General features: G+C 39.3%; 1 protein-coding gene across 1 annotated transcript; it reads left to right on the top strand.

The window, feature by feature from the left end:
- Nucleotides 1-43: 43 nt before the first annotated feature.
- Nucleotides 44-27,458, top strand: col17a1b (collagen, type XVII, alpha 1b). Its single transcript, XM_079248902.1, has 56 exons — nt 44-410; nt 1,592-1,644; nt 3,962-4,012; nt 4,164-4,271; nt 5,285-5,569; nt 5,702-5,758; nt 5,874-5,909; nt 6,034-6,084; nt 7,596-7,742; nt 8,151-8,633; nt 9,515-9,598; nt 9,695-9,757; nt 9,868-10,026; nt 10,653-10,745; nt 10,830-10,874; nt 11,160-11,303; nt 14,056-14,664; nt 14,751-14,801; nt 14,901-14,918; nt 15,005-15,031; nt 15,139-15,201; nt 15,291-15,395; nt 15,507-15,569; nt 16,922-16,957; nt 17,073-17,126; nt 17,213-17,248; nt 17,330-17,365; nt 17,455-17,517; nt 17,917-17,943; nt 18,059-18,103; nt 18,182-18,208; nt 18,308-18,343; nt 18,412-18,447; nt 18,526-18,606; nt 18,720-18,755; nt 18,849-18,938; nt 19,919-19,999; nt 20,093-20,152; nt 20,232-20,291; nt 20,373-20,432; nt 20,518-20,544; nt 20,688-20,738; nt 20,845-20,928; nt 21,032-21,070; nt 21,191-21,295; nt 21,380-21,499; nt 21,596-21,706; nt 21,847-21,981; nt 22,071-22,190; nt 22,292-22,471; nt 25,305-25,463; nt 25,551-25,796; nt 26,022-26,186; nt 26,305-26,385; nt 26,492-26,575; nt 26,656-27,458. Exons 2-56 carry the CDS (start codon nt 1,602-1,604, stop codon nt 26,715-26,717), a joined length of 5,418 nt encoding a protein of 1,805 aa, XP_079105028.1. The 5' UTR covers nt 44-410; nt 1,592-1,601; the 3' UTR covers nt 26,718-27,458.
- Nucleotides 27,459-27,541: the final 83 nt, after the last annotated feature.

Genomic DNA, 27,541 nt, shown 5'->3' on the forward strand with positions numbered 1-27,541 from the left:
AGTCAGTTTAAAGAAAAAAAAGAGCTGAAACGGAGAGCAACACCCCCAGCAGCAGCAGCAGCAAGAAGTGTTCATCACTTTCTTATTCGACTTTTGTAGCTGCAGGGCTGAGAATGACAACTTAATTGATTCCTTCAGGCTGCTTTCTTTTTTATATTCTTCTTTTCGGTGTCTACAACACCTGTCTGCCAAGTTGCAGCTCTGATGGGCGCGGCTGGGACCGGAGCCCAAATCTCTGTTTTGACTCGCTTGGGAAAGTTGAGCGAAAAGGCACAAAAGAACCACGGACTTAGGAGAACATCCCCCTTGCACGCTCTGTGCGTCAGCCTCACATTAACGCATTGTTCCTGCTGGGAAGCAGCCGCTCCATCCCAAAGACCTTGACTGATAATTACTAGAGCTGGCTAAAGGTATGGATTTCTTTTCTTTTCTTTCTTTTTTTTTTTTTAAGTACTTGCTGCACAGTTTTAAGACACCGTGGGGATACTTTTTCTTTTCTTTTCCTCTTTGTGAAAGTTATTTGCCGGATGTTGCGGCTGTTTCTTCTCACCTGGCTGATGCATCTGCGCAAACAAACTGGGCTCTGGGAGTTTTGGTGATGGGCTGTCAAGTTGGTTTAGTGCGACGGAATCGCTTTAAAGTTCACAGCATTCATCTTGGCTTGTCTGTAAAATCCAGCAGGGTTTTTTTGGGATCATTTTTCTCTGGGTAGTTTTACACCTACTTTTGCTGTGCTATTTACATCCATCTAAATATACAGCAGGATACTTGTGGCTTTATTTGTCATCAATCCTTGTTGGAGTTGAGATCAGTTACAGGCTAAAACAAGCAGGCTCATTTTATAGAAGTCTTGATGAGATGATAAGACGTGGTTAATTTACTGGAGAATATCAGTTTTCACTTTTACTTCGCTCCCAGCTGAAGGGTAAAAGAAGAGCTCACCTGTGTTACATTCACAGGTGAGAAATAAGGATTTAAGTGTCACAAAAAAAAAACAAAAAAAAAAACAAACAAACAAACAAAAAAAAAACACTGCTTCATTATTTCTAGATGTTAAATGGAGTATTTGAAGCATAGGCCGATAAAAATGTCCTTCCTGGCAGGGTGTGGTGAGAGTGTAGTCTTTTCAGCTCTGTGTTTCCTTTTGTCCCTTTGTTATTTTGATCTCCAAAGGCACAAAAAGAAAACACAAAGTCTGCTGAAATCTATAGATGATCCTTTATAGCTTGATTGTGGTCTCCACTGTTGAGAGGAAGGTTAAATGTGCCAGGAAAGTTACGTGGGGATAGCTGGGCCTGTGAAAATGCAGAAAGGTTATTAGAGGATGATGTCCAAATGAAGATCCTCTTGGCTGTGGTCTTTAAACTATGACCATGTGACTAACAGGGACATTTTTCTGTTGCAAGTGGTATAAATAGTCAGTTTTGCTTCTGTCCCCTCAGCCCCAAATCATTTGGACACAGCTCTTTGCTTGTTACACATCAAACAATTTTTAAAGCGCACATTTTTCACAGTTGAAGGATAAACAGCTGATGCAGAATATGCATGACCACAGGGAAATTTTATTTATTCATTTTTGTCATCTCACCAGATAAAATGGGATGGATGAGTTAACAAGACACATGGATTTCTCGGGAGAAAAGGGTGAGATTTCTTGAGTTATTTGTTGAGTTTTCAAATTGCAGAGAGACAAAGTCACCACGAAGGATTTAAATACAAGAATGAGAAAAAGGAGGAGAAAAAAAGTTTTTCAAACTTGTGCAGATGCATATAGTTAAGCTTTAACTAAAAGAGAGAGTGAGAAAGAGAGAAAGTCACCAGTGAAACATCTTTGATTAATTTATATTGAGAGCAAAATCTTAAAAAAACAAAAAAACAAAAAACAAAAAAAAAACCTAGAAAACAAATTCCAGAGCTGTCTAAAATAATGTCTTCTTTTTTCTGCTATAGATCTTAAAACAGAAGATATAAACCTTGAACATTATGCAGTATAATTCATGTTTAGTTTAAGTCCTTTACCCTGGTGGTGGTTTTGTCTCTCTTGTTTTTGGGGTCTCACTAATATGCATGCCTCCAGTGTCTCAGTCTCCATCTAACAGTGTGCAAACCATTCTAGGTCCTTCCTCTGTGTTTTCCAGTTGCAATGTTAAAGCAACTCACCCGGTTCTAAAGCAGGGTTACTCAGTTCGGTCCTACGAGGGCCTGAATCCTGCAGGTTTTTAATAGTAATGAGTCTTTGTGTAGAACTGCATAGATCCATTTAATTTAAGACAGGTGTGTTGGAGCAGGGATACATTTAAAACCTGCAGGACTGTGATCCTTGTAGGACCAACTTGAGAAGAACTGCTCTAAAGACTCCTACCACAGCGATAGATTGAGAGGTCGAGCGAAGCCTGATTACATGTTTCATGATAGCTGTGAGAAACATATAATCAGCCACTCAGCCTGCTTGTTTTATGTGCCACCTCTGAAAGAAAACCAGTAAATTTTATTTATAGTATAGAAGTTTGCTTTTAAAATGCTTTTAAAAAGATCAAGATCATTGATTTTATATATATATATATATATATATATATATATATATATATATATATATATATATATATATATATATATATAAAACTATGATGACATTTGATTCAACAACATGTTAAGGATCCTTAATAGGACACTTGTGAGATCAGTGTTTGCAGTGTCTGGTTTGTGAGTAGTTTTTTTTTTTAAAGATGTGTGTGTGTATGTATAAAGTTACTTTTGTTTTTTGCACTGAACAGTCAGATTCAGTTTGGTGCTTCTCAGTTGGATGATCGGTTCTAGCCTTGAATCTGAAACAAACAGAATTCCCTAAAAGGAAGGAGAGCAGATAAGCAGGAGGAGGACAGGATGGAATAGAAATGGAATGTATCTAATCTATAACAGAAGTCAGTAAAATTTAACAGGGTGCAGCAGGATGAGATGCCATCTGGTTCAGAAAGGAGTGTTTGGATCAATTATATGCATCCTTAATTTCCACACACTTTATATGAAATATTCCTCCTTTGTAAAAACCTTTAACGTGATGCCCATATTTATTAAGAGACATGCAGTCTCATTATTCTCTATTGTGCTCGTGCACTTTAACAAGGGTGGACAGGGGGTCCATGTTGCTCTGTGCTGTTACTCCTATTTGGAACCAAGACAGGAATGGGGTGGGGGGTCTCCACAGAGCCACACATACTGATGACAGCTTTTGAGTCATGCAGAGCCTTTCAGCCTGACACCCACCACCTTAAGGGCCACATGCTGACTTGGATAGGCGGTCTTAATTTGATTGAGAAATACAGAAAGAATTCACACAAGGACTGACTTATACTAACTTTTCTAAATGGTGCATGGAAACGACAGAGCAGTCATTTAATGAGTTTGCCTCATGATAATCGTAGCCTGTCAATTAAGTTAGAAGCCTTTTTGACTCTGTCAGCTGCTGAGTTTGCATTGAACAATGGTAATAAGTCATTTATGAGACATTTAGGTTTTCTCACAGTTAAACAAGTCAGGAGCAAACAGAGCCATTTAATTGTTTGTGTCCATCTTTGTAAAACTGCTGTCATGAATTTGTAATAAACTAATAAACTCGACATGAAGGAAGTGGGATGCGTCGTCAGAAGGTCTTTCAGCCGGCGGAGAATGAACTCTAACCAGACACTGCAAACACTGATCTCACAAGTGTCCTATTAAGGATACTTAACATGTTGTTGAATCAAATGTCATCATAGTTATTGCATGAAACTACTTTCTTAGTAAGTGGGACTGACTTTTCTGCAGCACCGAGGAGGAGCAAACTGAGGCGCATGAATTAAAACCTTGACACGTAAAAATTAATCAAAGAGTTTTCAAATAATACATGTCTAAGTATGGTAGGATGACACACAAATAAATGTAAACATAAAGCACACACTAATAACTGTCTGTCTTTTATCAGTTGTGACAGAAACTATAACGTCCACAACCAGACTGACTTCTCTCCCACCAAGTGAGTTTCTTTCTTCCCAGCCACGCTTGTCCTAATTGTTGTTAGTGTAAACTATAAACATAATACAATAATTATAGCAGACCAGCTCTAAAGGAAGTACCCAATGAGTAACAGCTTCTCCTTGTTTTGCTGTGTGTCTTCTTGTTGCTAGAGGGAACCAGTGGATCAAGTCACAGGAATATGTCCAGCAGTGCTGGAGGGCTGGGCTTGGAGAAGAATGTCTTAACCCAGAGCAGCAGTGGAACTTACTTCTCTTCATGTGAGAGCAATTTTCCACTCCCCAGCCAAAACTGGGAAGTTGTGGGTTTGTCTTCGGACAAAGTTTTGGGGCTGGTAAAGCCTATTTTTAACCCCTTGTAGAAAGAAAGATTTCTGGGTGTGTGCATTGCAGAGGTTTAGAGACTTTTCCAGGCAGCAGCAGTGAAAGTATTACGTTATAGAGATAATCCATTACAAGTTGAGTCAGATGCTGTGAAGGTTTTCTGGATAATGTCTGATACTTTGAAGTTTATGCAGCATGCCACTGTGGTATCTTGTTAAGGGGTTCAAGATGAAGTGGGAGTGAAAAATGATATCTTTTCACTTCATGGCATGTTTTTGCTTCACAACAACTGAGTAGGAAAAAAAAAACAAATTTAAAATAATGGACATGTATTAATGTTATGAATTCAGATTTATACAAAAAATAGAGTTAGTAAATCTTCACTGCATAGTTATCAACATGAAATTTAGTTGCTGACACAATTTTTGGACTCAATTATGAGATGCTGTCTGTGGGTTAAGCATGAAATTAATTATATACAGTAACATTTTGCAACATTTACATTAGTTCAATTAGTTTTCTTGCTACTCTATAATACATTTGCTCTGCAAATGTTTTCTTTTTTATTAAATGACAAAGCATATTCAATACAAATGTCTAGAAATTACTTTTTAACCTGTTTTAAAAAAAACAAGTTTCAGTGAAAAATATTACAAAAATATCTTCTAATAGTATAAAGCTTTAAAACAAGCTGTAATGGCTTTCGTATTTTGTTTAATTTTCATACTGTTTTGTATTAAATCATCTTTGTAACAAGCACTAAAATATGTAAAAATTAACCCTCTAAAATACATCAGATTGTGGAATTATTAAGCTGGACAGATTTCTGTTCAATAAGTCATGTCAAGATTGCACCTGCATAAAAGTACTTTGTTACTACATCTAAAAACTGTTAAGTTTAATGAAATTGTGTTTTTCTTTTGTTTTTCCTTTTTGCATCATACCTCCAGCCTCTACAGGTGTGAATGCCAGTGGCTACAGCTCCTCCTCGGGAATCTATCTGGGAGGAGACTCCTCAGGAGGAGGCGAGGGCGGGGGGAGCTACATTGATGGAGAGGGGTATGGAAGCAGGGGAGGAGGAGGCGGCGGGGGAAGTTATCTTGTGAGTTCTGTGTCAAAGGTACGGTCCAGCTCCGGCAGTGCCAGGAGAGGGCAGGCTGCTGGCTTATCAGGCGGCCTGTCGCCAGCTTTCCGGGAGAGGAAGACCATATCCAGCCGCTCAGGAGGTTATGACGGTGAGATCCTGTTCATAAAACAAATACTTGGCAGCTGAGGTGCCTGAAAGAGACCCTCAAAAAAGTAAAGGAAACTGACACAACTCAAGGGGACTGTTTACATTTCTGCTCAACAATTGCGTTTTCTTCTAGGAAGTTCCAGTGCTAATTCCTCACCAGAACTTACACGCAAAGATTATGGAAACTACTGTGAGTGAGAACAGCTGTATAAAGTCATACACCTTAACATTGCACAAAAATCTTCCCACATTTACCATTAATTTGAGTGTTTTCATCTTTCTTTTCTTGTCTGGTTTCCCTTTAGGTTCCGGCACCTCAAGAGGAAGGAGCGAAAGCAGAGGTATTGGATAATTGTTCCCGTCCTTTCCTCGTTATTTCTGCACCATCAAACTGAGCTGTCCTGGCTTACTTTTTTTTATTAAATCAGAATTCCTTTATCCATTGTGTGTTGTGATTTTTTCCAGAGAGTGAGATCAGAGTCAGATTGCAAAGTGCCTCCCCCACTCCCGGAAGATGTAAGACCACTAAAGACACTGATCCTTTGGCTTTTGTTATGCAATAACTCATAAAGAAGCAAAGTTTTGTTTTTTTTAATGTTCATTCAAACAACTCCACAGATGTTGGATGATTTTCCTGCTGGATGTGTATTTTTAAAATTATGTTGCTGTCAAATATTTTGGCTCAAAACTGGATGACAAGCCCCATTCCACCTCTCACATTCCTTGAAATTTCAATTAGTAACACATGTGCTGTTGGATGGTTTCTCTAACAGAAGTAATATATCAGCAAAAAGAAAAAGGGGTGAGGTTTAAACAGACAATATGGCATTTATCTGCTCTGAGGCCATGTGGGGAAGAAGTTAAAGGGCAGCTTTGTGGTGCCAGCAATGGCACACATGAGTCACTCCTGTTTGTGCAGCAAAGTGTTGGAATGGCAAAGTTAAACAGTGGCTTATTGCGCCCCCTGTTGACTCACACAGCAACTACTATTAATCCACTTTATGTAATAGATAGATAGATAGATAGATAGATAGATAGATAGATAGATAGATAGATAGATAGATAGATAGATAGATAGATAGATAGATGTAAGTCAACTGTTAGCAAATGCTCTCATGTCAGCATTTATGAGCACTTTCTGTTACATTTTCACTGTAAATTCACTTTATTTCACAAGGAAATAAAACATTATTGTCCGAAACTGGTTAACCTTTAAAACCAGGTGTGTCAAACAGAAAGCCATCCATTTATTTTTATACTAGTTCAACTCAGGGGCATGGGGAAGCTGGAGTCTGTTCCAGCAATTAACAGGCGAGAGGCAGGGTACACAGTGGACTGGTTGCCTGTCCGTTGCAGGACCAGCACAGAAAGACAAATAACCATTCAGGCTTACATTCACTCCTAGGAAGAATTTAGCGTTTTAGCGGGAGCCAGAGTATCTGCAGAGAACCCACACATACACAGGAAGAACATGCAAACTCCACTCAGAAAGGCCACAAATAAAATTTCCCTTCAGCAAAGGCTCGAACCAGCAACCTTCTTGTGTATTTGTTCATATTATTTATAGCTTATGGCCTATAGTTAGTTGAAAAACAACTTCATATCCAAAAGTAAAAAATAAATAAATAAATAAATAAGGACAACACAAGAAATACGAAACATTTGCATTAAATGCCTGTTAAAGCTAACTAGCTTGTCAGATATCCAACCTGCCATTCTTGCTTTTAACTCTTTTAAAAATGTCCTATAATGACTAAGATTTTATTTTCTGAATCACCCATATAAATTCTTATCACTTTGAAATATGGTAAATTGAGTTTAATATGAATATGGATGGACAAGTAAGGGACAGGAGAGCTGACTCGCCACCAAAACACAGTTTTTTCAGTGCATGTGTCAGGCTGATACAGCCTGATCCATTATTTTGGGGAAGGAATGAACCGGAAAAATCTTTGCACGTTTGGATTGCAAAACATCTCTGATGTTTGAGTTTGGTGAACTCTGCTTGTGGGGACTGGTTTTTACAGGGGCAGAATTGGATGACGTGAAAAAGTTGCTGAAGGGACGCTCCAGCAGTGTCAGCCCCACTCGTTCCTCAAGTGCCTCCATCACCCTGCCTGTCCCTAAAAAGACCAGCGTAGAGACCAAGACCATCTCAGTGGCCACTCAGTCAGGTATATTCTGTTCCTGAATTCACACATTATAGCATGCTATACATTCATACTTTGTCTCCATCCCAGATGATTCTAATGTGTTGCACTGTTAATTCAAAGCATCCGCTTCTGTGACATACTTTTACTAGAAGTGATCAAACAAAACATTTTTAGAAATCAGAGCAATATCTACAATATACCCAGATTCTAGATGGAAAAAAAACTTGAGATGAGACGAAATATTTATAGATTTTTGGCTGTTTGAATAAAATGAACATTAATAACTGTCATTGTTGCTGAATGACCTTCTTGAGGGATTTAGTATCCAGAAAAAGATATTCTTAGCCATAATAATTATATGTCAAAGACAACAAATGAATAATAGTTGTTTTTATTGATCTTTATCTTTGTCTCTTTTATCACCAACAGCGTCAACTTTGTTTGGCTCTAGTGGTCGATCAGGCGGATTCAACACCATTGATATATCTGGTCTGTATGATACAAGTCTGACAACTGGGCACCGTGATACTGGTGTCCAGACAGGCCAATATGATATCACAGCAGTCTCTAGCCAGTATGGTACTGGTGTTAAATCAAGCCAGTTTGATGGTAGTCTGAAATCAGGTCAGTATGACACTGGCCTGAAATCAGGACACTATGATATAAGTCTCAAATCAGGGCAATATGATACTGGTCTGAAGTCAAGCCAGTACAGCACCAGTGTGAGATCAGGCCAATATGACACACTGGACTCTGCATTCCCTGCCTTCACTTGGTCCACCACTACATTGCCATCCTCCTCTACAACTGTTGTCGCTGGCAACACCAGCAGCTACACCTACCAGGCCAGCCAGGTCGGCACCAACAACATGCCGGGAGGTTCCCCACAGCTCAGTCCTACATCCCTGTCAGGTGAAACCAAAAACATTCCTGAATGTCTGCATATGACACAAAACACATGAGATTCACATGCAAAAATTAAAAGAGCATAAATCAACATGACAGCTGATAGTAGATCAGAATTGTACTGATCCAGTTTTACCTCTATTTTACTTGTGGAGTACGAAAAAAGATTTTCAATATTTTCAAAATAAATGAACTAAAAAAATAACTACAGTCATAAGTAGATTGTTTTTTTTAAACATTGTATAGGTTCCAATCTGTCCATATTTGCTGTGTTGTTAAATTACAAGTTTAATTAATGACAAAGACCCTTCTTAAATGTTTGCCTACCAGTAAAAAAAAAGTGCTTTTTGTCATTAATTAAACTTGTAATTTAATAACACATCAAATATGGACAGACTGGAACCTACATGTTAAAAAAAAAAAAAAAAAATCTAATTATGATTGTGGTTATTTTATTAATTCATTTATGTTGCAAATATTGAAAATCTTACATACTCCACCTTTAACAAAGAACAAAGACAGTTCGAAACTTTCAAACATTTCTCCAAAACCAAAAGTATTTATCACTCTCCTCTTGTAGCCATGAAGTTAATTCAACATACAAAATACTGAATAGAAAGGACAGAGAACTTTGCAATAAGTAACCAAGTAAATAAGCAACAGAATAATAATGTTCATATAAAGAAAAGAAAATAAGATTTTACCAATTTTTACCACAAACAGAATTTTATCAATATTTGCCTGACAAAAACATTCATTTCTTTTGTTTTTATCTTGTCTTCTCTGCTTTTGTTTTTGTTAAAAAAAAAAAAAAAAAGTTCTTTTTTTTAAATATTTTATGTAAATGACTTCATGTCAAGTAATCAAATACTTGTGTCTCTTTACAGTTTATGGCTTTCAGAATAATCTGGCACCCACCGCTAGTGGTGTGCTCACCACCAATGGCGCCAACATAAATGCCAGCCCTGGAGGTACAACAGCAAGTTCAGACAATATCAAATACTTTTCATGCTGCGATATTTCAAAACAGCTTTTCATTTGGCATTTTTTTATTATGTTATTTGCAGGTTATGGTGTTCAGAAAAATGTCTCAAATGGAACGGGTGTGATTGGCACTGGAGTCTCTACAAGTAAGTTTCAAGCAGCCCAATTTCCATTTTTTCTAATAGAAAGTTATGCAACAAGTGTTTAAAAAACAAACATCAATCAAATGCCTCCACATTGTGTTTTTTTAAATCAGCCACTAGGTCCCAAACTGATGATGCTTATAAGAGAGATTATAAGTTTATGGTCTCTGAAAAGGAAAATGTCCAAGCCAAGAGGGACACAGAAACTCTCATTTTGGCCAAAGACAGCGGGAAGCAATTCACCAGTAGCAGTGGTGTTCATGTAGGAGGAGGTAAGAGATAAACTCACTGCCCCCTTCTGGAGAAACATCACATTTTCTTGTATCTGTTTTAGGTTATCCATTTTAATGGATAGGTTATGCATTCAAATGCCAAAAATATAACCTACTCTTAAGTTTTCCCAAGCTCTTTATGTTGGCTTTTTTAAAAATAAAATTTCATGACCCGATGTTCGGAGAAATTCTGAAGGATTTAGTAAATGACACCTTGTAAAAATAGACCACATTTTGAACTAAAATGTGACATTGGTCTGCATCTAATACAGTCTCATTACATGTCACACTAAAGCTAGCTCAACTATATAGCATTAGTAGGAATATAAATAAAACATTATTTTGCTATAATACTATACTATAGACCTCATTAATAGGTGTGTGTATAACTAGCAATTGCTAGAAATTGTGGGACAATTTTTTTTTTTTTTAATGAAGTATATTCCAGTGTTTTCTTTGCTAATAATAGTTTTTCCTTTCCTAAAAACATGAAGTCTTCCCATCATTATTTTTTTAAAATTCTTTTACCTTCTTTTTTCTTTTCATGTTAAGGAATTAGTGTTTGCTTTCATTTCTTTAAACAAGTAAAATAAAATGCAATATTGAAAGTTTGTCTGATTTTACAGGTTCGCTGTCCGGAGATTCAATAAAAAAGGAGAAGTTTATTTCTAGCTACATCGACACCGGCCCACTGAAGACAGAAATGGGCAACTCTTACTGTGAGTGACTTTTAAAAACATACTTTAAACATATTTTTTGTTTTATAACTCTAAATCAGTAAGATTTACCTGATTTTTCATTAGATGGATCTTCTGGAGTTTTAATGAAAGACAAAGCCACCTATGCAGGTACTTTTCAATTCATTTATACTAAAATTAGAGCCAAACTGACCCATTTATTAACAAACCAAATATCTGCAAACATTTTACGTGTCAAACGTATTTGATGTTGGGATTTTTTTTATCTGCAGCAACAATACCAAAATGCCACAAATTTGAATTATTCTTTAATCGATCATAAATTAGGAAAAGATACTTGCACATCAACCATAAATAAATAAAAACACATTTATGTGGAGGAAAATATTTAGCAGTGTTTGAGAGTAAAGATTGATCCCTTCTGTCTGTCCTCAGAGATTCGTAGGGACAGCGGCGTGTTTGGAGGTGGAGGATTCTGCTGCTGCTCTGATGCATGTTGCTCCTGGTGGAAATGGTTACTGGGTCTGCTCCTCCTCTCCCTTCTCCTGCTGGGACTCCTGTTTGGTCTGATTGCACTGGGTAAGAATGATTTATAGACCTAAACTTACAGTCTTGTATAAGTATCTCCCTAACTAAAACATAGTTAGGGAGATAACCAACGAGGTGTCAGAGGGTGACTGTTTTTGGACAATAAACTGTGTTTTAGCTTGTCCAGGCAAGTGAGCAGTATTATTTCACTGTGCAGCACAGTGAGGCACAAACGTTTAGTACTCTCCTTGGAGATTTGATCTTTGTGGAGTCTTTCACTCCCATAAAGTCTGGCATTCATTGTCTGTGGAGCAGCTTTGGAAATATTTGCTTGATGACATCAGATTCTCCAGTTTCATTTTCTCTGCAGTCGGCTGTTGATGCAACTTTGTTATGATAAGATGTGGAAACAAGAACTTGGAAAAGGCATCAAGATTATATATTTACCATTTAAACATGAAAATACTGGATAGTAAGCCTGATGAGCAGTAATGCCCCAGTCCCTCAGATAACAGTGAAGCATAATGGTTAAAAGACCTCAGAGCAGACCACAGCTCCCTCCCTGAACAAGGTCCAGTTACCATCACGGTGGCAGATGTCCAGCATAGACTCTCAGGTATGAAGAACTTGTCAGCCCCTGGTCCTGATATGATCCATGCCTAGTGGCTAAATGGGCTGACTTCACTTCACGAACGCCTGGCAGCACAAATGAACCAACTCTTGAGGGATGGGACTCACCCTGAATGGCTGACCAACGGACAAACAATCCTGATACTGAAAGACCCCCACAAGGAATCAGTCTCATCAAACTACAGGCCAATAACCTGCCTCTCCACAACATGGAAACTCCTGTCAGGCATCATAGATGAATGGCATCAAGCTGTACGCTAAAAGTAAGCGGGACATCGACTCACTGATCCATACCACCGTGATCTACACCACCGGCAGATCACCGAAGTGGTCGATATAAACAAGTCCTATCAGTGGCTGGAGAGGGCTGGACTGAAGGACAGCACAGAGGCTCTAATCATGGCAGCACAGAAGCAGGCCCTGAGCACCAGAGCGATGGAGGCCCAGGTCTACCGTACCAGGCAGGATCCCAGGTGAAAACTGTCCAATGGAGCACCTGAAACAATCCAGCACTTCACAGCGGGGTGCAAGCTACTGGCAGGCAAAGAATACATGGAGAGCCATAACCAAGTAGCTGGCATAGTGTACAGGAACATCTGTGCAGAATATGGACTGGAGACCCCTAAGTCCCTATGAGAACCCCCCCCCCCAAGGTGGTGGAGAGTGAGAGTGCCAAGATCCTCTGGGACTTCCAGATCCAGACAGATAAAATGATGGTGGCCAACCAACCAGACATAGTGATCATGGATAGTAAAGTGGGTACAGTTGTACACTCTCAAAAATAGAGGTACAAGATAAGGACATTTCTGTACCTATAGGTACATTTTAAAGAAATGTTCTCTCAAAAGTACAATACTGGTCTTTAAGAGACCAGAAGCACACCTTCAGAGTACGAAAAAGGGTTCAAAGTGACATAAAGTACAAATTTGTACCATTTTGACCATAAGGGTACCTGCAGCATTGAAAAATGTAATGTTAATGGCTGTAATGTTATAAACTAGAGCAGAGTTGAGTGATGACAGTAGTACTACTTCACAGTCATTTACTACACCAGACAATGAAGGTCAGATGCTGCAAACTAAGTGTATGGCTGGTCAGTATTTTGAGTTTTTGAAGATTATTTCTAGATTAAAGATAAGATAATATTGCTAAGTGGCATGGACCAGGCCTAATGCTGTGGAAAACATAAAAAACATAACTTGAAAAGGTGAGGTTGAACTTGATAAGGTACAAAAATAGACCAGAACTGAAGGGTACAGAAATGTCTCTCAAAAGAGTACACCCCCAGCGACAAGCATTTGTACCTTTTTAGGTACAAGCTGGTGCCTCTTTTTTTGAGTGTGTACCCATAGTGATCGGAGCACTGGGGGCCATGTCCCTCACCCCACACACTTTGACTTGAGCAATTTATAGGTAATGTAAATATTTGGTCATTAATTTTCTGACTACTTTTTTTTAGATTGATTTGATAAAATAAATTGACTTGTTGATTGACTGTAATCATACAACACAACATTTTCAGCTTATTTGAATGTAAAAAAAAAAAAAAGTAGGGAGCAATATGAACAAAACCTCTTCCTGTTTCAGGTCTGTTGTGTCTTTTTGCAGCAATGATGATGCAGTTTGTAATTCTGCTGAAACTTGTTCATCGTGTGGACATGGTGAATGTCTTGAGTACAACAAACTGTGGTTACTTGTGGCTGGTTGGCATATGTGGTTCAATAATGGATCCAGTGAAGCAGAGAGATTAAATCACTTTGCTTCACTGCAAACAGACCAGTGCATATTTTAGTCTAGTTTGGTTTGGTGTGGCATTGTGCAGACGTGAAACATCTTTAAGGATGGGTCAAGCAGTTTTTCAGCTCATATGAAGAGGGAAGCCTGCTGTGATTGAGGAAAAAATTGGTCTGTTTCTGTTAGAAACCAGTGAAGACGAATGGGAGAAATTAGCAATCCATCTACTTTATGTCCCATTATTTGTGCATACATTTTCCCACACAAAAAGGTAAAATTTTATGGTAATTTTGGCAGAATACATGGACTTTCTTATTCTTTTCCCTTGTGTACATTTTACTGTTTGATAATATGTAGAAGTAGTACTTAAAATTCAGATTTAACTTGCAGTGATTACTTTGGTTTGTCAAGTTACACACTGAAAATGTTGTTTCTTTAGCTGAAGATGTAAGGAAGCTGAAGAACCGAGTGACAACTCTGGAATCTGCATACTCAGCTGCTTCTGCTCAATTCAGTCGGCTGTCAAGTTCTTCCAATGACGTCAACACCTATGTCAATGGCGGCGGCGATGGTACTGGTTCTGACACCACATTCTTCCTGGGAGGTGGAGGTGGGGGAGGCTCAGATTCCAGAACACGAATAAACATTGCTACTGGTGCTGGTGGTGAAAATGGCGCCAGTGGGACCTTTGGTGGCACCTCCAGTGGGACCTCCAGTGGCACTTCCAGTGGCACCTCCAGTGGGACCTCCAGTGGCACTTTCAGTGGCACCTCCAGTGGGACCTCCAGTGGCACCTCCAGTGGGACCTCCAGTGGCACCTCCAGTGGGACAGGTGTTGTTAATGGTTCTATAGGTGTCAGCGGTACTGGTGGTTCTCTTGGGGCCGGCACCAGCTTCAGTGGCAGCTCTGCCAGTGCTGGTGGTACTGGTGTCAGTGGTGGCACCATACTGTGGACCAGTGAGGGTGGAAGATACATGGATGGCATTGCTCTTCAGAGGATCATCCACCAGATGTTAATATCTGAAATGCAGTCGCAGGCTTACATAGGTAAACACACACAAACACACACATATTTATAGATATCTAAGCATTCAGTACATTACACTTAAGTTGAATTTTGTTGTCTGTCTCAGATTTTCTAACATCTTCAGGGAGGGGAGTGAGAGGACTCCCCGGACCTAAAGGTGATGTTTAAACATTGCATTTTTCTTAAAATTAACTTTTCTAAAAAAAAACCTTTTAAAGACTAAACATCCTAAATTTGTTAATTTCCTACTTTTCAGGGGATCCTGGAACTAAAGGTCAGGAAGCTGAGTGAAGTCTAGTTGAAATTCTGTTCTTTGTTTTTGTTACAATCGGCTGTATTAACATGTTTCACATTTTTCAGGAGAACCTGGTTTCCCTGGAATTCCAGGTTAGGGCTAATTTTTTCTGGAGTCATCAACAGTATTTTTATTTTTACTCTGTACTTGTCTGTGATGTCAGGTTGTGTTTTATTGTCATTGTGACCTTTGACTTCAGGTTCACCTGGTGCGATGGGGCATGCTGGCCCGGAAGGTCCGAAAGGACAGAAGGGAAGTCAAGGTACAGAGAATTTTTCAGTCTGGACTAAATGATGTTGTAGTTCAGTTGAGGCCCAGTGAATGAGTCTTCATATGTTCATGTTTAATCAGGTGAACATGGAGTTGATGGGCCACCAGGTATCAGGGGCCGAGAGGGGCCAGCTGGGCCTAGAGGCGAGCCAGGACCTCCAGGATTTGGACTGAAAGGGGATAAAGGTATGCCTCAAAGTCACATGAAGGGGAGAGCTTTCAGATTAAAAAAAAATGTTTTATTTGGTCACAGAGATAATGCGTCACTGCAGGATATTATGTTTTTGTTTTGTGCAGGTGCTCCAGGAGAAGATGGCGTATCTGGCTCTACAGGGCCTATGGGCCCTCCTGGACAAAAAGGTGGGATCAGTGTTGTTAAGTTAACCATTTAAACAGATAAAAATAAATTAAAAACTGGATTTATCGCTGAATCTTGCATAAACCAAAATGAGCATTAGGTGGCAGTATAGAGTCAGTTTGCGAATACAGCCTCAGTTTCCGAGAAGCAAAGAAAATGCAATTTTTATTTCTCTGCTTTTCGAGTACAACAGCTTGGAGTCACAACTCGCTCATATTAACATCCAAAACTGAATCTTGAGGTCTCGTGAAACCTTTTTAAACTCTCATGCAAATGCATTTGCACAATCATAAGTTCTTCTACAATGGATGTGAATCAAATGTTAATTTAACTGTTTTCACGTTATAATAAAATTAAACTGTATTTGTATTTCTTACAGATAGAAATTGGATTCATTAGGTAGTAGTTTGTTTAACCTTTCAGAGTACTTTTCATCATTACTGGGGCAATATTTGTTTAATCTACTCATTTTGTTACCAGAAAAATTGAATTGTTTTATAACTGGCAACAAACTGGAGCTTAAAGTTAAAGTATTTTGACAAACATATTTTCATACATTTCACAATCTTATATGTTTTAAAATGAGGTAAAGATATTATTAGACATTAATATGCACAGACTGTTAATGTGACAGTGGGAGAAGACACAAGAATTTGCCAATAGTAATTTCACAACAGGATCTGATCAAAACAATTTTCATCAAACTTGCTTTTTGGAAATATTTTAAGTTGGGCTGTATGGTGGCATAGTGGTTAGCACTGTGGTCTCACAGCAAGAAGGCTGCTGGTTTGGTGCTCAGCTGGGGTTTGGACACAGGCCTTTCAGTGTGGAGTTTGCATGTTCTCCCCGTGTATTCAGCGGGTTCTCCTGGGTACTCCAGCTTTCTCCCACTGTCCAAAGACATGCATGTTAGGTTAATTGGTTTCTCTAAATTGCCTGTGAGTGTTAGTGCAGAGTTCTTCACCGGCCACTGGGTGTCATGAGCGGTTGTGTGGGTCTGCGATGGACTGACGAGCTGTTCAGGGTGTACACTACCTTTTGCCCAAAGACTGCTGGGATAGGCTCCAGCTTCCCCACGACCCTTAATCAGACTAAGCGATTAGGATAATGAATGAATGGATATTTTAAGTTTGTTTACAATTAAAAATGCAATCACCTAAATTAGTAAAAACACTGAAAAACATTTATATTGACTTGTCTCTTGATTCGGTTAATACATATTCAAGTTCTCACTGAAGTTTTAAAATTTTCCAACCTTTTCTGGAAATGGTATTTATATTTATCTATTGTTCCATTACTGTCACAGAACCTAAATGTAGTAAAAAAAAAAAGGTATTGTTTATTTTGTGTGTAGGTGCACAGGGACTCCCTGGGCTTCTTGGGCCACCAGGTTTGTTTTTTCTGTTTCATCTATTAGTGTATGATATTTCAAATTTAGTGGCACAAGCTGAAATTTCTGTAACTACGTTGTAAGTTGTTCTATGCCTTGATTGTTGTTTTATTAGGCGAACAAGGTCCTCAGGGTTTCCGTGGCGAGGCAGGAATACCTGGAGCTAAAGGTAATTTTTATACATGCTAGAAAATCATCGTTAAATTAAATTTAGATTTTGTGATGTCACTCACAGTCACTCTTTTTACTCTGCAGGTGACAGGGGGCTTGCAGGATTTCAAGGACTTAAAGGTTTGTTTTAACTCCATCCGATTTTGCAGGATTTTTGGTGTCAGTGAATGTTTATAACCAGCTATATTCATTTTTTCTAAGGTGAAACTGGTGAAAGAGGTGCCAGAGGTCTGCCAGGTAAATTTACCAGTAGCTGTAATGTCAGACTGGCATGTTTTAAACTGTACAATCTGTCAGTTTTCTGATGTAGATGTCCCACTTTTTAGGTGAACCTGGGTTACCAGGTCTACAAGGACCAGCTGGAGAGAAAGGCTCCAGAGGATCCACGGGTGAGTCACAGCATAAAATATAAATGGTATAATAATAATAATCATTAGAGATTATGCCATTGTGTTTCATTTTGTACTTGATCTTAAGTGGTTCTTGAAACTGCTCGAAATATTGAACTATATCTTTGATAAGACCTGACTAAGCTTTATTATAAAAGTGGAGTCATCTCTTGGTTTAAATTTGTGACCTTATTAGTCTTGTTTTTTATTGTACGTTTTCTGAATTAGTTAATGGTAAATGAGAAATTAATACTTCAGCTAAATTTAGCTGTTTAATGAGTGCAAAGTAACATCTAGCCTCCAAGTTGAGTTTAGGTGTAAATCCCTTTTTGTTGTAAGTATCATCTATATTTATATGCAATATAACAAGTTTTCTGTTTTTGTTATTGGGGCTTTCAGGACAAGAAGGTGCAAAAGGATCAAGAGGTAAATAACTTATTGTGTAAAAAGCAGTGCAGGTGCACTTTGCTGTTATCATAAAGATAAGCTCTTTTTTTTCATGTTTTTACACAAAGAATAAAATTTTATTTTTGCCCCTCAGGAGACCAAGGACTTCCAGGACCACCTGGAGAGCCTGGACTTCAAGGTAAAGTCCCTTTTCTGATTCTTCAGTTAAATCAATATGATTTTTAAGCCAATAATAAAAATATTGGCTTGTTTCTAGGAACACCTGGTCTTCAAGGACCACCAGGTAGCTACCAACACAAGACAGATTGAAGTACCGTTCTCTGATCCTTTGGTTCTGTATCGTCATGGCCTCCATCCTGACCATGAACTTTTATATCCTTAGGCATCCCAGGGAATCCAGGTCAACCTGGAATTAAAGGTACATTACAACTCGTGGACCTCCTGTTTCATCTATATTTGTTTCTGACTAATGTTTTTGTGTTAAAGGTGAACCTGGTCAGGCAGGAAGAATCATCAACACAGGTAAAGGAGAAGAGTGGAATCAATGATTTAAAGTAAAAACAATAAGACCAAAGTTAAAGATCTTTTTTTATTTTCCAGCTGGCTCTGCTTCAGTCGGTATCCCGGGTCCACCTGGACCAGCTGGTCCTCCAGGCCCTGCAGGACCTCCAGGATTATCAGGTCTGACTCTTGAAAATGTTTCCAGTAAAATGGTTGCCATTTTGCATATCATAGACACATGCTATACAACAACACTAATCTCAAACTGTCTGTTTATTGATATGACTACACAGGTCCCATCGGCCCTGCTGGTCTGCCTGGCTCACCTGGTAGGCCGCCATGCTCCCTTTTCTCCTAGATTGTGTTTAGTCTGAAACAGTACCCCTCAGAGTCTAATACATGTGTTTTGTTTGTATTCGAAGGTCCTAAAGGTGACAGGGGATACAAGGGAGATCAGGGAGAACCTGGAATAACAGTAAGAACCAGTGAGACCATGACCTCGTCCACATCAAGTGAGTACTTCTGAAGGTTGTTCTTTTAACACTGACAATCTATAGAGGTCTGCTGCAGAGCGAACTTATCTGCAAAGCTGTTTGTTGTTAACAAAAAGCATCTTAAAGGGAAAATCTAAGTGTATATTTTGGTGATGTGCTGTTAGCCTTCGGTGGCTAATGCAAAGGGGGCTGAGCAGCAGAACCTACATTAACAGACATGTGGTGCTCTTTCTGCACCACGTTTGTTTACCTGTGGAGAAGACACATATCAAATACAGGATGATCTCCAAGTTCTTCTGCTGAATGACAGATTTCCACTTTGATGCTAAAAGTTACATTTCCTCATTTTGCTTATTCAGTTTTATTGATTTTTATTTAAATACAGCTTTCTCAAGATGCAGATGTCATCACAATTTTTATTTATATGCAAATTAAGTTTTTATTTATGCTTTAGGTTTCAAATTAATCCTGTTGTTATCCAAAACAAAACAAAGAAACAAAAAAAACCTACACAAACAACTAACATACACTGTTGGTTTAACAGCTCATTCAATCAGTCATCAGTCATCTTCTTAACCACTTGTCTGAAGCTAGAACCTGCAGCTATCATTGGGCGAGAGGCAGGGTGCACCCTGGACAGGTCGCCAGTTTATCACAGGATCAAAACAGAAAGACAAACAACCATTCACACTCACTCCTACAGACAATTTAGAGTAACCAGTTAACCTAACATGCATGTCTTTGGATGGTGGGAGGAAGCCAGAGTACCTGTACAAAACCCACACATACACAGAGAGAACATGCAAACTCCACACAGAAAGGCCACAATTCAAGCCTTGCCTCCAGCTGAGGCTCGAACCTGCAAACTTCTTGCTGAGGCCACACTGCTAACCCCTACGCCACAATACAGCCATGTACAGAAAACCATGTACACCCTAATTTGACTGTACAAACAGAACATTTCTATACTTACTGTTAAATATCTGTTTCTGTTTTAGGACAGATTGGTTCTGGTGGACAGTCAGGGCTGCCTGGTCCTCCTGGTCCACCAGGTCCACCTGGAATTCCTGGACGTCCAGGTGAAAATGACTCAGCCTGCTCTGTTGTAGCGTGATCAGTCGAATTAGTCTTAAATCATGAAATGAACTGTTGTAAACCTGCTTTCATGATAGGCGATTCAAGACAAGGACCTCCAGGACCTCCAGGACCACCTGGACCTCAGGGCCAGCCAGGCAAGTATCCGTTTCAGAGGTGAGTGGATCACACTGGGGCTATTAGATGGAGCTCATCCATTTTCATTTTACTCTTTAGGTTATGGAAGACCAGGACCTAAAGGAGATAAAGGAGACTCAAGCTTTGCATCCAGCTCTGGTATGATCCAAAATGTTATCTTGTGCAGTAACTTCACAAAATCTGGTGGCAACTGAATTCAGCTTCACCCCGTCCTAACAGGAACAGTTTATCAAGGACCACCTGGACCTCCTGGGTTTCCTGGGCCTAAAGGGTCAACGGGTAATCAGATTGACATAAATCTCTCACTATGTGCTGCTCTTTAAACTTTTATAACTTCACCATAACTTTTTCATCATTATTTTAGGATCTCCTGGACCACGTGGATATCAAGGTATGTTAAATTTATGTTTCTTTTTTTTGTTTTTTATTTTAATCATGCACCTTTTCAGCAAGAATGTTTGAGACTCATGTGTATATCACTACAAATAGTTGTGTATGAATCTATCCAGGTTTAATAACTCACTCCTGTTTCAGGTGAACCAGGACCACCAGGTATACCTGGCACCTCTGGAAGCACCAATGGAGGTCAGACGTTCATCTGTTCCTAACTAAATCCATCTCTGTGCAGTTATCTTACAAATACACACTTGTAATAGTTAAAAATTAAATTTATATGCAATTGTTTTTGTAGTGGTAAGATATGGAGAAAATCTTGTTTCTGGACCACCAGGACCGCCAGGACCTCCTGGACGCCCAGGGCCTCAAGGGGTCAAAGGTGACCTTGATAACACTGAAATCTGTGAAATATCTTGGATGCTTTTTAGTGTCTATATTAGAATAAGAACTGCACATTATAACCATATTTTGTCATCTTTAAGGGGACGCTGGAGCTCCTGGAATTCCAGGCACTTCAAGAGGTATTGAAAACCATAACTATCCTTCTAAATACTCTTAAATATTAGACACAAAGTAAAGTGTGTTTTCTTCATGTGAAAGCTTCAGCTTCCTAATGTGCAAATCCTTCCCTTTTTTCTCAGTAACCCAAGGCCCTACTGGTCCTCCAGGTCCTCCAGGACCTCCTGGTCAGCCAGGTTCCTTCTCTTCTTCCAGAGAGATGCAGCAGTACATGAATGACTATCTAAGTAAGAGTTTTTCTAAAAGGGAGGTAATGGGTAGTAGAACAAATTATTAACATGTTTGTTTTTTTGTTTTTTTGTTCCACACAGGCAGATTCAGACAAAGTGCTATACAAGGCCCTCCTGGTCCACCTGGGCCTCCAGGAGTCCCTGGAACCTTCTCAGGCTCTATAGAGGACATCTCTACTCGTATCATAGCATACCTGCGGCGTAAGGAGTTACTTATCAAATAAGAATGATTATTACACAGTAATAGGACATGATCAGTGGATGGTAGCCACCTTTAACTTTCCTTTGTTACTTTAGGTTCAGATTCTGGCTTCAGTTTTGGTGTTCAGGGTCCTCCGGGGCCACCTGGTCCTCCTGGACCTGCCTCTGGATCCCTGACAGTCAATGCTCTCATCACCATGCTTCAGAGTAAGTTTAGTCAGACTCATCTCACCCGCCATGTCTGTAAGCTCTTCGTCAATGTGACCTCACTGGACTATGAAGTATAAAGCTGTAATTTTAGAGGATGCAGCATTTTAAATGACGAGTCCCTGATGTGATCTGTTTAGGAGATGATGTGAGGAGATATTTGTCAGGACCACCAGGGCCACAAGGGCCACCAGGACCACCAGGAGCATCTGTAGGACTTTCAAGCAGCTACAGGATCGAGGAGGTAGCCACATACGTCTTCAACATCATGAATGGTAGGAGCAGATTGCTAAAAAAAAACAAACTTATTATGTAAATGGGTCCTGAACGTGGTGCCAATCAGGTCATTTATTGTGATTTTCAGAGAGAGGGATTGCTAGAGGTCCACCTGGGCCACGAGGTCCTCCTGGGCCTCCTGGACCTACTGGTATAGGAGGCTCTAGCTCAGCAAGCGTTTCGATTGACTATTCTGCGCTGATGAGAAGTAAGATCATTTCATCACTTCTTCCCATGAACAGACACAAACCAGAAGCGGTCAGGAATAAGGTTGCTAATTCATCCATCCTTTTGCCTTTATTTACGTAGACCCAGAGTTCCGCTCATGGATCAGTTCCGCTGTGCAGCAAGGTCCTCCTGGTCCTCCAGGTGTGCCAGGTCTACAGGGCCCTCCTGGCCCACAGGGACCACCAGGAGTCTCTACTGCCACTGTGTACGGGGCTGGAGGTCGTGGCTACAGTTTGGAGGATATTCAGCGTTACCTGCAGGGTGAGTCTGACAGTGAAGAACTCATGCCAGGAGAGCATATTCGTAGATCACAGACTAACATCAACATGAGCTTTAACCAAAAGAACATTTTTTCTGCTTACCGTCTGAAATGACATATGCAAAATAAAATAAGTACATCTTCACAACTACATGGTCTGTATGTATAACCCATCTATGGTATAACCTTAGTTTCAAAAGAAAGCTAGGACATGTGGGATTACTATCGAAATGTCGGAATTAAAATATGTTACGGTTTCAGAGTAAATTTACCTGGAAGATGTTAGAAAACCAGAAAATAGCAGCTCAGTTCCTCTAGGAATTGGTAATGTAATGTCTGATGAGGAACTGTTAACCTGAGCAGTTTTACAGATGTTTTAATTGAGATGTTACACAAGCAGATGTCTCAGAAACTTGTCATAGATGCTATTGATCGACACCATTATCAGCGGTCAGAGCCGGGAGAACAGGATATTCCCCAAATTCAACTTAGAAACTCCATGAAGATACAGAAGGAAGTGAGCCCCAAGACATCATATTGAAGGAAGAGTATATAATTCACTATAAAGCCTTCTTAAGTGTCATGGGAACTACCAGGATATATGTGAATAGTTTTTGTTTTGTTTTGTTTTTTTAAAGGCAGGGTGTCAAGAGTACAAGTATGTGTCAAGTCTACATTAGCAGGTTTTTAAAACAGAATTAAAACTTTTGACCACAAAACAGAAAAGTAAGATTTTTCCCCCTGCCTGTCAGCTGACAAAGATTTTGTCACACGATGAGGCAGACATCTTTGTAATCAGGAGTCTCTGGTTTTACATAACATTTTGTTTTCTGTAGTTTGCTCCATGTGGAGAAATGAAAAAAAAAAAAACCAAAAACAAAACTCTATTAAGTGGAGAGTGCGGTTCTCATGTTTTTGTTACATTTCCATGATCACTTCGGACTTAATTTGTGTTTCGTTTGGATGCCAGTACTTAGGGCAGTGTTTTAGCCAAGTTTAGCCTCTCCCTTGGTGTGCTACAGTGGGGCTCCAAAGTTTGGGCACCCCTGGTAAAAATTTATTTTAATGTGCCAAAAAGAAGCTAACAAAAGATAGAACATCTCCAAAAGGCGTCAAATTACAGATTAGACATTCTTATAATATGTCAAAAAAAAGTTCGATCTTATTTCCATCATTTTAACTTTTAAAATAACAGAAAACAAAAAATGGCCTCTGCAAAAGTTTGGGCACCCTGCATAGTTGGTACCTTCTATTCCCCCGTTTGGCAAGTATGACAGCTTGTAAACACTTTTTATAGCCAGCCAATAGTCTTTCGAATCTTGTTTGAGGTATCTTCACCCATTCTTCCTTGCAAAAGTCTTCCAGATCTTTGAGATTTCTTTTTTCCATCTGTGACGCACTGCTCTTTTGAGGTCTATCCATAGACTTTCAATTATGTTGCGGTCAGGAGATTGTGAAGGCCATAGCAAAACCTTCCGTTCATGCCTCTTGATGTAATCCACCCTGGATTTTGAAGTGTTTTTAGGATCATTATCCATTTGTAGAAGCCATCCTCTCTTTAACTGCAGCTTTTTCACCGGTGGCATTAGGTTAGCATCCAAAATTTGCTCAAATCCCATTGAATTCATTTTTCCTTCTACTCGTGACATGTTCCCTGTGCCACTGGCTGCAATACAACCCCAAAGCATGATTGATCCACCCCCATACTTAACAGTTAGAGATTCTTTTCATTAAATTGTGTGCCCTTTCTTCTCCAAATGTACCTGTGCTCATTCCGGCCAAAAAGTTCAATTTTAACCTCATCAATCCACAGAACTTGTTTCCAAAATGCATCAGGCTTGTCTATATGTTCCTTTGCAAACTTCAAATGCAGATTTTTCTGGTAAGGACGTAAAAGAAGTTTCCTTCTGATGACTCTTCCATGTAGGCCATATTTGTACAAGTACCTCTTTATAGAGGAATGGTGTACCATAACTCAAGTATCAGCCAGATCTTCCTGGAGGGATTGTGCAGTCAAACTTGGGTTTTGACTTGCTTTTCTTACAATCTTGCGAGCTGTTCTGTCTGCTATTTTTCTTGGTCTTCCAGATTTTGCTTTGACTTCCACTGTTCCCAATGACTGCCATTTCTTGATTACATTCCGAACAGAGGATATTAGCATCTGAAAACACTTTGCTATTTTCTTACACCCTTCTCCTGCATTGCGAGCATCAACTATGTTCAGTTTCAGTATTCTTGACAGCTGCTTAGAGGAACCCATGGTGCCGATTGTTGAGGTAAGGTCAGATGAGTCTGAGCATTTAAAACCTTTGAGATTGACATCACCTGGTCTTTCCAGACACTAACTGTAAACAATCCAGGACACTGTCAGGTTTCAGTTGTCAAATTGGGGGCGTACAAGGTACTAACTCTGCAGGGTGCCCAAACTTTTACAGACGCCATATTTTTTTTTCTGTTATTTTGAAGGTTTAAATGATGGAGATAAGATGTAACTTTTTTTTTTTTTTTTACATGTTATAAGAATGTCTAAACTGTACTTTGATGCCTTTTTGAGATTTTCCATCTTTTCAAAGCTGCTTATTTACACATTAAAATAAATTTTTACCAGGGGTGCCCAAACTTTGGAGCCCCACTGTCTATGTTTGGATTGGTGCTTCCTAGTGTGTGCAAAGATCTCCTGTACTGCACGTCTCATGCTGCTCCTCGTACATGTGGCTCTTGTCAAAAAGACCTTTAGTCAGTGAGCACAAACTACCATTTATATTTTTTACTGTCTATTTGCATGAACAGAAATTCGACTCAACAAAGATTCCTCATGTTGTTCTATTTTCTAAGGTTCTGAGTTCAGAGGTCTTCCAGGACTTCCAGGACTTCCAGGCCTTCCTGGCCCGCCAGGTCCACAAGGACCACCGGGCAGTTTCACAGGAACAGCTTCTTATAGAGGAAACTTGCCTCGCGAGAACATTCGAGCTGAAATTCAGGAATATCTGAGCAGTAAGACTCTCGCAGCCTAGACATGTGATAAATGTGATAAATAGAAATGACAAAGACAACACATTAACAGCTATCTCTGTCTTTCAGGTGACAGTATTCGACGTGCCATTGTGGGTCCGCCCGGACCTCCAGGACCAAGGGGTCAGAAGGGAGAACGCGGAGAGCCCGGTTATGTCCAGGGGTACGCACAGGGCCAGGGATACGCACAGGGCCAGGGATACGCACAGGGCAACTCTCACTATGGCACGCAGCAGAGAGAGATTGACGTCAGCAAGCTAACTGAGACACTGGACTACTCGAACGTCGCCACAAAAGTTACAGAATATATCAAGAGTAAGTAGACAACAGCTGCCAAACGTGGCATTTTGAATCGGACCATATGATTTCTCTCATTCACTGCTGAATCTTTGTGTTTAGATGGAAGTTATAGAAGGAATCAAGTTAAGGATCAGAGAAATTAATCTGTCAAAAATGATCAAACTCTATATATATATATATATATATATATATATATATGCTATGTAAAGTTTAGTATGTTTCTTACTGACTACTCTGCAGATCAAGGCCTGCTAGAAGAGTATATGAGTGGAGGTTCTTTGAGGATGAATGTGCGAGCAATTCAAGGCCCTCCTGGTCCACCTGGCCCTCCGGGACCACCTGGTTACAGTCGTGTCATTGGTTCCTATGGAAATGTCACAGCTGATCTCATGGAATTCTTCAGAAGTATGAACATATTTTTGTTTTGTTTTTCTTTGCAAACAGACAACAATTAAAACATGTCAAAACTGTATAACTGGAAAATGTGGTTTTATCTAGACTGACTAGTTTCATGTTTGCACAGCTTATGGTACTATCCCAGGCCCTCCAGGAGGCCCAGGACCACGGGGAGAGAGAGGGTATCCAGGACCAAAAGGAGATAAGGGTACATTTAAACAGAGCCGATGCAATGCTACATATTTCATTTAAAAAAAAAAAAAAAAAAAAAAACTTTACTAGACTTACAAGCTGAGAGATTTGTATGATTACAGGTGATCCAGGACGGCCAGGTTTACCTGGAATACCAGGGGCGTTCACTGTCCAGATGCCACACAGAGTGCAGAAGAGGGAAGCAGGTAACCTCAGTCAAGTTACATCAAACATCATAAAAAAATAAATATGTCACTTATCAGATCACTGCAATATTTTTTTTCAGCTGCTGCAGCAAAGAAGGTGGCCGATCGCAATCAGAAACATGGTCAGGCTGGCGGTGGCTGAAAAGCTAACAGCTTCTGGATCAAACCTTCAGCTTTACTTATTTTTTCTTTATGTTTAATTTTACCATTGCAAAAGGGCAAAAATGTTCTTTAATGTTGTCTTTTGTAGACAAATCAGTTTAAGAAAATAAAAATGCATTAGTTGCTTTAAAAAAAAAAAAAAAGACTTCAGTAAAGATGCTGGTCCATGTTTTTGTGACAAATATCTCAGCGTTTGATATGGAGGTGTATTATGTTTACTAAGTTAGAAGCTTGCAGCGGCAGCTTTGGTCAAGAGAAAATTCACGCAATTGCTTTATTTTTTTTTAAAAATCTTTTTGAGCTGAATGTACAGTGTATTTTTTCTGCCTTGCTGTCATTTGAAGATTATATTGTTGTTAAGGGCTAGATAAGTGATAAAAGCATCCATTACAAATTAATCCCATATAAATTACAGAACAATGAGCTCTTTAAATGCATAACACATTTAAACTTGACTCAGTCTCTGTCAGAGTGAGGGTCACTGTAAGAAGCCGGTTATTTCAAGGATTTGTTGGTTAAAAAAAAGAAAAAATGAAAAAAGAATCATGTTTGTGTGAGTGAGAGAGTGACTCAGATGATCAGTAAGACATGACTGATTAAGTTGTATATTTTATTTTATAAGAGCACTGAATTTGATATTTTCTGTATGACTTTAAATGTGGAAAAGATTTAATTATAAAATGTTTCCCGATCTTGTTTGACATTATTGAACTCAAGTTTTGATCAATATATATGCAAGACACAAAATAAATCTATTTTTTAGACTCGCGAGTCTTACCATGTTTGTGACTGAATTTGACCTCA

The sequence above is a fragment of the Telmatherina bonti genome, assembly GCF_933228915.1.
Source record: "Telmatherina bonti genome assembly, chromosome: 11".
NCBI lineage: Eukaryota > Metazoa > Chordata > Actinopteri > Atheriniformes > Telmatherinidae > Telmatherina > Telmatherina bonti.

Coding starts and splice junctions, on each gene's coding strand:
- col17a1b (XM_079248902.1), top strand. CDS start 1,602: ATGGATGAGTTAACAAGACACATGGATTTCTCGGGAGAAAAGG. Junction 9,599..9,694: donor CATAAATGCCAGCCCTGGAG/GTACAACAGCAA, acceptor TGTTATTTGCAG/GTTATGGTGTTCAGAAAAAT. Junction 15,396..15,506: donor TGGACTGAAAGGGGATAAAG/GTATGCCTCAAA, acceptor TGTTTTGTGCAG/GTGCTCCAGGAGAAGATGGC.